The sequence below is a fragment of the Varanus komodoensis genome, unplaced genomic scaffold (genome assembly GCF_004798865.1).
Source record: "Varanus komodoensis strain SLA01 unplaced genomic scaffold, ASM479886v1 scaffold3, whole genome shotgun sequence".
NCBI lineage: Eukaryota > Metazoa > Chordata > Lepidosauria > Squamata > Varanidae > Varanus > Varanus komodoensis.
In genome coordinates this window covers 3,207,935-3,218,585 of record NW_025335761.1, presented here as the reverse complement: position 1 = coordinate 3,218,585, position 10,651 = coordinate 3,207,935, and the positions used below count along the sequence as shown (strand labels likewise).

Below are 10,651 nucleotides of genomic sequence, written 5' to 3'. Positions count from 1 at the left end.
AAGCAAAAAAAGGTTCAGCTACAAAGATCTCGATTATTCAATACTGAAAAAAACAGGAGAGGTGAAATGAAACAATACCAGCACAGTACTTTAAACATTTGCAACCTGTAAGATAGCTTAAAAAATCCCTACAAAATTTATGACACCAAGATATTATAAAAAATATCTTATTAAAAGATCTTAAAATATGGAAGAGAAAAGAAATATAAAACCTAAGTAAGCACAATTTAAGAGTTTATATACACACAGAATATGCCTGATGGTGAAATTAAGTGTGAGTGTCTATACAAGAACCACTGCTTATTTAGGATGCAATTCTGTTCCCTCCCCACCCTGTTCAGAATGCACATAAGCCTCTGAACTCGGAGATTCACATGCATCCCATCACCGGAGCGACATGTGACAGCACAGCTCTCTGCTGCCACTGCACTTTGCACCCTGATCTTTAGCTAGACAGCTTGTTTTATCCTCCTTGAGACTTGCTTCTATGGCCACCTCACCCCTTCCGAGACACATCCACCAGGTGAATGCAGCGAGGGGTTTTGTCTCCAGAGTTCCAGCTCTGCTACTGCAGGGTCACAGAATTGAGCTTCCAAGTAACCCTCAAGCCACAGAATTGCACCCTTAATTAACATGCAGCTGTAACCCAGCATTTAAGGCACACTAACAGAGGGCAGCCATAGAAGCAAGGGACCACCACTTACATAATCAGCAATTATTTAAAAGTTCTTTAAATAAATACCTTCTTTCTTCACCTGTGCTTCATTTCAGCCACTAAGTATTCTCTTATACCAGCTCCTCCCAGAGCTACAGGGGTTTAATTACCTTACCATTCACCAAAGTTCCTTTTGTCTTAATATAAAGTTAGCAGCCAGGGTTTCAATTAGAGTCTACTACCCCCAAACAGTGATATGCACAAGGAGACGCCTCCTAGTGCTTTGGTTTAATGGGCAATAAGCTGCACAGTTCATAAAATGAGAACAGCTGTGTACATTAGCCCCAACAGTCAGCGCTGGCCAAAGGATGCATTTGGAAACAATTTGAAGCTCTGCTACCTCTGGCTCCAACTGCAGCAAAGGCAGCCCGGGCCTTTCATTCACAGCACAAGCACCTTTCACTGCCTCACAAGATCTATCACACACAAGAACCTTTTAAGCACCTTATTTGGGGAATTAGAGCCCACCTGACCCAGGTTGTTTTCTGAGACCGGCAGCTGCTATCCAGGTGCTTGGAAGGTAATTTAGCCTGTTAACTGCAAGAAATTTGACCTGTGCTCAAGGTATCATCACCATTCCCACTAATAGCAAACTCAGGTGGTAGATGTCAACAGCATACAGCCAAAGTGGAGCCAGAGGGAAAAAGGAGGAAGGTGAGTATTTGTTTGCAGAAGAATCCTAAAGACAAATGAAGTGAGGTGGGGTGCAGAATAACCGAAAACCAGCCCAATGAGTCCTGCTGAACATGTTCCATAGCCACTGAATATTAGCTGTTAATATTGACTGTGGAGGGGAAGGATAATACTCTGAAGTGGGGGAAAGGAGGAAGGCCTGGTTATCTGGAACCTGGAACAAATGCCTCTATCAACAGGTTCCACTAAAAGATGTGACACCATTCACTGTAAGTGGGCTAGTAAAAATAAGGCACTGTTTTCCAAGGATTCTTTAGTTATGTGGGCATATATATGTTTGAAATGTAAAACAGAAAAGAAAAAGAAATACATGCCTTTGAACTTTCAGGATCTTAGTGTCTGCTGAACCTAGAAAGGAAGAGGGGAACATGAGTCAGGTAGAGGAAGCCTTATTTTTTTCCTTCCCCCTTTCTAGTTGAATGGACACCAAGGTGCTGCCTTGGACATGCAGGGAGTTGTAGGCACTTTGTGTAGGCATAGGGTTGTGCCTTAAGCTTATGGCTGAGCCCTGGAATGCTACAATGTCATTTCAGAATAAACAACAGAAAATGGAGGGCCAGGAAGGGAGGGAAGTGATGTGCTGAAGCCCTTCACAGTCTGTAGTCAGCATCCTGTGGGATGAGGGAGTGCAGTTCATTAAGGTTTAATGCCCCATACCTCCATATTAAATCTATTCCAGGAGATAAAGGAAAAGGAACCTTTCCCTTTCTCACTGTCAGGAGTTGACCTCAGTACTACATAGCTGCGAATGGGTCAGGGTGTGGGGTTGGCAGTTCTCTTGGGTAATATAGCAGGGAAAGGCCTACAAAGCTGAGGTAAGAGGAGCCTGTTTATCCCTTTCCACTCCGGAAATGCCTCCCTCCTCAGATCTGGATGGCATCAAAAGGCTCCCATTCCTTCTTTTAGGACCCAAGAACGCATTGGGTAGTATCCTGCTGGGGTCATTGCTAGCTAAGGTCATCACACTAGCATGTCACTTGTTGCTAGTTGCAAACTTGTGTCTGACCCATTGCGACCCCATGGACAACATTCTTCCAGGCCTTCCTGTCCTCCACCATCCCTTGGAGTCCACTTAAGCTCACACCAAGTGCTTCAGTGACTCCATCTAGCCACCTCATCCTCTGCCATCCCCATCTTCTTTGGCCGTCAATTGTTCCCAGCATCAGGCTCTTCTCCAGTGAGTCCTTCCTTCTCATTAGGTGGCCAAAGTATTTGAGTTTCATCTTCAGTATCTGGCCTTCTAAAGCGCAGTCAGGATTGATCTCCTCTAGGACTGACTGGTTTGATCACCCTGCAGTCCAAGCGACTCAATTCTGTTGCGCTCAGCCTTCTTTATGATCCAACTTTCACAGCCATACATTGCAACTGGGGAAACCATAGCCTTGACTATACGCGCTTTTGTTGGCAGGGTGATGGCTCTGCTTTTTAGTATGCTGTCTAGACTTGCCATAGAAGTGCTAGCTAAGGGGTCAGTGCTAGCTAAGGCCATCACACTAGCATACTAGGACACTATCAACCCTTGCTCAGGCAATGGAAAAAAAGATTTGCTGCCCAATGTTGGTACCACTGCAAATTGCAATGGCAAATCATTGCTTTTCCCCATTGCCCTAGCAAATGCTCGTAAAACTAGCATGGGTTTACACAAGTGTAATAGAATTACAGCTAGTGCAGGGGCAGTTCTGAGTGTTACCTGTTGCAGCATTGCACTGCTAACCCTACTAGCCTGTTTCTTACTGCTAAGCTATGCTCCCAGCATGTAACTGTGGCCTGGACTCAGCGTAGAACAATGAGATGGATTTTTAAGACATCTTTTTAAATCCTTTAAAGCTATCTGAGGATGAAAGGCTGTTTTCTCCTTTCTCAGAACATGCACAAACCTGTGCACAGCTCTGGACTGCAGCAGCTGTTTCTCCAGTCATTGACAATGCAAGACACAAGAGTATACCAGGGACATTCAAGTTCTCCTGGCCCCCATAAACACTGATTTTCACATATGTAGTAACACCAGAATACCACCAATGTTAAAATTCTGCTTGAGTCTCATATGTAACCAAATAGAATGAATAAAATCATCATAATAAAGTACAAGTTAGGGCACATATGGCTAGAGAGCAGCACATGTGAAAAGGATTTTGGAGTGCTGGTTAACTGCAGGCTGAACATGAGTCAGCAGTGTGATGCGGTGGTCAAGAGGGCGAACGCCACCCTTGGACGCATAGCCAGAAGTGTGGCTTCTAGATCGAGAGAGGTATTACCACCACTCTAGACGACTCTGGTGCGCCCATAGCTGGAGCATTGTGTCCAGTTTGGGGCCCCTCATTGCTATACCCAAAGAATATAGCAATGTTGGAATCACTGCAGCGAAAGGCCACAAGGATGGTGACTGGTTTACAGGGTAAGCCATATGGGAAAGACTGAGGGAGCTGGGTCTTTTCAGCCTCCAGGAGTTTCAGAGGGGACCTGTTAGCGACATACAGGTATGTGAGGGGGCATCAGGCAGAGGTGGGTTGTGACCGTTTTTCCTCTGCAGTGGAGGGCAGGATGTGTTCCTATGCAGCAAAGCTCAGGGAACTAAGATTTAGGGTGGATGCCAGGAAGTACTTCCTGATGGTTAGGACTCCTAAGGGTATGGAAGGAGCTTCCAAGGGAGGCGGCTGAAGCCCATCGATGAAGATGTTTAAGGACAGGTTGGACATGCACATGATAGGCATGTCATTAGTGAAGCTCACTGGAGCCAGGGGTCAGACTAGATGGCCTGGGAGACTTGAGCTCTTTGTAGGAAAAAGGCAGGCTATAACTCGAAAAAAAAAATAACTCGAAAATGTTTCTAAATGCCATTATTTATCTGGTGTACATAAGGCGCTAAATCTTTTGCAATGATCATTCTCCCTTTGCTTATTCTATTCATTCTTCTCAGTCTTCCCTTGCCTTTCCTAGCTTTCCCCTCATCTTTTTATGTTATGCTTTTATTCCTTTCCAAATAAAGGAATAAAAGCATAAAGGATTCCAAAGCAGCAGTATTCCATTACTGCTGCTTTGGAATCCTTACAAGTTTGCCATGCCCGATCCATTTCTGCTGCTTAAAAAAGGAGCTAGCCTAACACACATCATATCTCTAGCCTTTTCTAAAATACTCTCACTAGTCTGACAGCATCCTTCAGTGACCATTATACTTAGCAACCAAGAATAAATATTAAGACTTCATTTTTGTTAAGGAGACAACACTATGCCTGTTTTGGGGTAGGCAGCCAGATCAGGCCACTGATTTTGTGTGTCATACAGACAATAATTTGTACTCTTACTGTAGTTTTACTTTTGCTGTTGTCTTTTTAATCAAAGGTGCTGGGGGGGGGGTGTCTTTTCCCTGCTAGAATAACCTGGCCTACCTTAAGAACTAGAAACCTCAGCCTGAGGAGGGAGAGGCACCAAAAGGCCCTGAGCCAGCCCTGCTGGACTGTATCACTTCTGATGCTGGAAGGGAATCTGTGAATGAATGTTCATGGAAAAAAGACTCCCTTCCTGTGTGAGAATACAGATAAGGAAGCAGGTCTCCCCCAACACGGTCCATGCAAGCCTACATTCTGTTTTGTTTCAACACACACCCCAAGAATTTAATCACAGCATAGTGTGCCTGGAAAGGGCCAGAGGGTTCAACCCCCTGCTCTGGGTAGGACACCAAATTAAACCATTCCTCTCAGACAGCTGTCCAGTGGCAAGCTGCTGTCCAAACACCTGTCTATGGATAGAAATGGGAAGTAGCCTGTGGCAATGCGGGACCCCCCCTCATGCCCCCTCACACAGTAATGGCAACCAGGATAAGGTTGTTTGGCTAAGACCCCACTGATTCCATGCCTATACCCAAACAAAACAAAAAATGAAGATGGCTAATCCTTGCCATTTCTAGTTCAATTTTTCAAGTTGGAAGGCTGTGGTAGGTCTCTGTGAGAGCTGATGGGACATGGAACCAGATGTTCCAGTGGTGGGATAGTATAGAAGCCTGAGTAAATTACTATAGACATGGAGCATTTATTAATTCCCCCATACAACCATGTAGGTGGGTACATAGCCTTGAAAAGCTGGGCTAGATGGTATCTTTGTAATGCTTGTTGCGGAAATGCTACCAGCTCCTTCTGTCAAGATAGAACAACTTGAAATGGCTATCACAAGTCTCACATTCCTGCAGATGTTGCAATTCATAGGCCTGAGAACATGATGGTTTAGCATTTTCGAGTTGTTACAGCTTTAGGGGGAAAGCTTGGCGGTGCGGAGGGAACTCACAGCTACTCCAAGCCCAAATCAAAAAGCCACATCGAGAAGCATTTCTCAAAATCTCACACTGTAAAGCTAATTTCATGATTAGGTGGCCTGTGGGTTTTGGAACCTTTGGGGTTGCAATCATATCTAATCCCCGGCAAACCTGCTGTTTGCAAGCCAGACCTCAAACCCTAAATGGTTCAGGCCAAGGGAAAGTGGCTCAATCCAAGCTAAAATGAGCTGGAAAATATGCTTTAAACATGTGTAGTAGTAAAAGGCGTTGCTCCTCCTATGTTGGCCAACATAAACACACAGCTTGGGCTCCTGAAACTGTGTCCCCCTCGTCTACAGGCAGAAACTCAAAGAAAAGTACAAATATTATGCCAACTTAATTTACCCACCTCAATTTGAATATTTATTCTAATATTCTGCTTTTTTTGGATAACATTGACTGGGTAAAGAAAGGTGGGATGCCCCGGGGAATAATAGCCAGAGGAGCACAGCCTTGGAGAGCAGTGAAGTCACACCGCATAATTCATGGTCACAAACCATTACATCATTTCTTCTCAGCTATTTTCTTTCTTCTGAGATTTTACCAAACACTACAGGCCAGCAAATAGCTTTTCTTTGGAGCCATAAGGACTAGCAACTTGTGTTAGTGTTGATGTAGGAATGAAGTAGAGCAATTCAGTTTTGAATTCTGTATCAGAGTCTATGTTTTGAAAGATATCCACGAAGCTGCACAGGGATACATGCAAAGCCTCACTGGCAATGCGCTATGCAAGAAAATGGAGGCGCTGCAATAAGGCATTCCTAGGCTCTCCTTGCCAATGGTAGTTTTGGATTCAAATCAATCACAGCCCCCCAAAAAGGCCATTACCTGAGACCACACACATAAATTATAATCACTTCTTTGCTGATACACTGTGGGACATGGATATAACTATGATACTGTGCACAAAAAATAAAAATCAAGAATGATGCAATTTTGGGACCAAGTTGTGGAAACATTAATTCATTTCCTGCCATATTCTCCAGTTTGAATGGTACCAGCAGCCAGCCTGGATACAATGATACAATGGCCAAAACTGACTACAAAACTTCATGCATAAAAGGTGCTAATTTTTTATCATCCAAAAAGTATAATGATGGTTAGCAAGCCATCTGAAGTAGCTTCAACGCCCATGGAATGTTTCAACACTTCATTGTATTAAAACACTTAATAATACCAGCTTTTAATTAAAAACAAAAGACACGATACTGAGCCTCAGGCCTCCCCTCCAAAATCACTAGTAAGAACAACAAACCGTAGAGAGAAAGCAAAGATGTTTATAGGTCTCTTAGGCACACAATACAGAGGGTTTTCTGGGCTAAACAGTAAAGAGTTATGACTCCTGGTAATAATCCAGTTTGCTGCTCTACACTTCCTTTTAACATAACACAAATGCTGAGCTGGCAGCCAGTAAAAAAATATCTTCCAAGCTGTGTTGCTTCAAGGCTGCCTCTATATTAAAAAATCTTTCAGGCCTTTCCACTCCAGGGCATGGTTTTGTTCATAGCTTAAAGCCATTTTCTTTGGAAAAGAAATCAGTTCACAAAACAAATTCCATGTCCACATGTGATTTTTTTTTGGATTATTTCTTCCACTTCTGCTTCTGGGGGATTTTCTTAAATTTCTTCTCCTGTTTTGGTCCTGTTGTGGCTTCTGATTTTCTCTTCTTGTCACTGAGGGAGAACATGATGCACTGGTCACTAAATAAGAAATCAAACCACCCAAAACCATAGTGTATGCAGTGCTAAAACCAGAAAGGGGATCACAATTCTATGTAAGGAACAAATATTCTGAAACCAGGAAAGCTAACCTGCAAACTGCAAATTTATCATCCGTTATGCTGATGGGAATCTTTCTGGCCCAAGTCTCTGCTGCCTTCATCAAAACCTCAGCTCAGTGCTCCAGCTCAGTGCTCCAAGCAGTGACTGCATCCATGGCCATACACGACAAGCGGACACCTACCTTTGTTCAGTGTGCAACAGCAACAATGGACATTTGCATCCTTCCTCCAATTGTGCAATGCTCCCCCATCAGAGGAAGAGCAGGACAGAGCACCGATTACTTGAAATAGGGCTGAGCAGAGTCCTGAAGTCTGCATTTGGCCCACAGGCCAGAAATTCCACAAACCATCTGTTTTCATTATACTCATATGGTTTCAGCAAGTATGACTGTATTTGCTTACTTTAGATAACTTATTCTGCCTTATGCCAGGTACTGGGAGTTATTCAAGGACACCACAGTCTTGCCCAAACTACTAGAACTCACAGTCCTTCTTCCACACATGTATTGAGCTTTTTACAACAATATAGTTTAGGAACGATTTCTTTCTTTCTCAATGAAGCGTGGATTCTCAGGATGCCCGTTTCTTTGTTCACATTCTCTACTGTTTCTGTTGTGCTTGGCACTGCAAAATGTAGGCAGCCCTAACTGCATTTATCCTTATGTTAAGGAGGCCCGGAAGAAGATACACTAGAAGTCCAAGTCAACACATAGGGGTCACTTTTGAGAATGACTATTGGATAATCTAATGTCTGCACCCTAATATGAAGCAACGTAAGGGAAGCGATGTCACAGGGAGCGCATTTCCCACCCCTCTGCTCTGCAGCTGCCTGTGCTGCCCCACAACCTCTGGAGTAGGGTGAGAGTGTTTTGGGGCCCTTCTGAACAAATCGGAATGAGGGATTGCTGGGAGAAAGAGGAACAGGAAATGTTTATTCGGGAAAATTCCTTAAGTTAACCCATCCTAGGATCTCTAACTTCAAAGGTCTGCTTTGAAGAAGTTCAGTGACATAGTTTCTTTCCGATTCGTGGGCAGAGGCATCCTGTGGTGATGGCAGCAGCGTGGAATTTCATGGCAGAGGAAGTGCCACACCCAAAGCCCTGCCAGGCCGCTGTGGCCAAGGTCGGAGGAGCCTTCCCACCCTTTCCACTGGATTAGATTGTGTGAGGCCGCATGCTTGTTTGCACGTTCCTTCCTGTGTGGTCAAAGGGAGGGATTTCATGATGCTTTGGCGCTGGCATAGATTAGGGCCCAATTTTTAGGTAAGTCATGGAACAAAGGAGTTTAGGATCTGCCCCCTGCCCCGCTTCCCATGCCTGTTTGCACTCCAACTCCACTGTTCATGGGACATCTTTACTGAAGGTTTCTGCTGGCAAACTGGCCGGGGGGTGGGGGCGTTCTCCAGGGGTGTAGTGCCATCCCGCAGGCTTTTCTTGCTGCTGTTGGAGAGGCACTTTTGCCTCTTCCAATGGCCTGACACTCTTTGTCTGGCACTAGCAGTCTCCCAGTAATGTGGAGAAATTGGACACACCAGGTTAGGGCAGAATCCTTTGTGAAAAGTGTGCTATCACACTAACCTTTTCAGGCTGACAACGGAAGCACCTTGTCCCGCTCTGGACAGCACTTCATTCCATTCTTCATCATCACCTCGGATCACGTATCTAAGTATGAAGAAAAGATTTAAAAAACCTTTTCAGTCAAAGCCACCCAGGCAGAAGATTCCAATTGATGCTGCAACCAAGACCCTGACTTCAGTGATAATGCTTGTGCAAGTGAAGAAGAACATGGCCAGGTAGGCTAAGGTGAAAGTGCAAATCAGAAGCAGTCCTGAAGGTGCCAAATCACCTTTGATCACCAAGCTACAGCCACCCTACTGAACACTGGAAAAACTTTACATTGATTTTTTGTTTCAAAATTAAATAAGCCCCCTCATTATTCATCAGCTCCAAAAGCCAATTAATGGCAATCAGACCTAAAATTTAACTGTGATTAAGGATTAGGTGGTCAGAAGTCATACATAAACAGGGGAGAAGTTGTAGAGTGGTTTGTTTTTGCTCCATGACTGATAGTTTACACCCAAGCAAGCTATTCCTGCATAATAGTGCTTTGAGTACTGGAGATCCAGAATCTTGTCCCCACTCAGCCATGAAGCTTTTTAGACCAGTCAGGGCTGCTGCTGGGCGGATAAAATGGAGCTATTTAAGTTGCCTGCAGTTCCTCACAAGAAGTGATCTTAAAAGAAAAAAAAGCCAGGCCAGATAGGCAGATGTTAAAATGGTTGCAAAGGCTGGGGATCACAGACTGTTATCCCCAGGCTTTTATCACTTTCCTGATATGGTTCCTTAAGTGATGAGCGTTCCAGATCTGACAGCACTCTTATCAAAAAGCTCCAGGGTTTATATCAAGAGTTATACTGCAGCCAGAATAACACACATGCATCCGATGCCTTCCCCCAGGTCACCACCCTTGGGAGAGAGTAAACAAGTATGGGATGTCTTGTCCTTGCCTGGGCTGCACCGAAGCCACTGCAACTTCAAGTCTGTGCCTTAAGAAACCACAGGAATGATGGCACACCTGTTTCAGCAAGGCGTAAGATTCCACCCAGAGCAGGCCAAGATGACCCCTGCTAGACAGCTGCCTGGCTCAGGAAGTGGTTATGGGATTTTGAGGATATCCTTTCTTTACCATCTGCAGAATGACTAACTAGAGTTGGCAGAACTTCAAAGTCAACTCTGAGCTGCTTTAGGCCCATTAGGGAGGCATTCATCTCCAAAACAAAGTACCATGTCAGAATGGCTTTGCCAACCTAATGGATAATATCCTGCCATTCACAGCCCCACAGGTGGTCATCCTATGTAAAATCAAAACAAGACTAAATTTCACAGGTAGCATTCTTGGTCTTTGGAGGGTGTTGCAGCCAAATAGCTGAGACCTTATGATTCTTCTGCAGACTGTTTATTTACTTTGCAGGGCTGGGGGAGGCACAGAAGGAGGACTTACTGTGAAAGGTCCAGGTCTTTTAACTTCCCTATATCTTGCTTGTGCTTTTCCTGAAATTCTCTTGCTGCTTCTTCCTGCATCGGGAAAACAGCTGTATTAGCAATGCATTCTTGATGCAGTTATTTTAAAAAATTAAAAAGTTAACAGCTCCCAAGCC

At 44.3% G+C, this 10,651-nt stretch overlaps 1 protein-coding gene across 1 annotated transcript in view; it reads right to left on the bottom strand.

Annotated features, from left to right (window-relative positions):
• Positions 1-6,971: 6,971 nt before the first annotated feature.
• The window catches only part of NAT10 (N-acetyltransferase 10), a 31,148-nt gene continuing 27,468 nt past the window's right edge, over positions 6,972-10,651 (bottom strand). The window contains exons 27-29 of the mRNA XM_044436893.1: positions 10,495-10,568; positions 9,072-9,155; positions 6,972-7,387 (exon numbers count right to left, since the gene is read on the bottom strand). Coding sequence (XP_044292828.1) covers positions 7,297-7,387; positions 9,072-9,155; positions 10,495-10,568 — 249 coding nt within the window. The 3' untranslated portion in view covers positions 6,972-7,296. The remainder of the gene's footprint in view (positions 7,388-9,071; positions 9,156-10,494; positions 10,569-10,651) is intronic.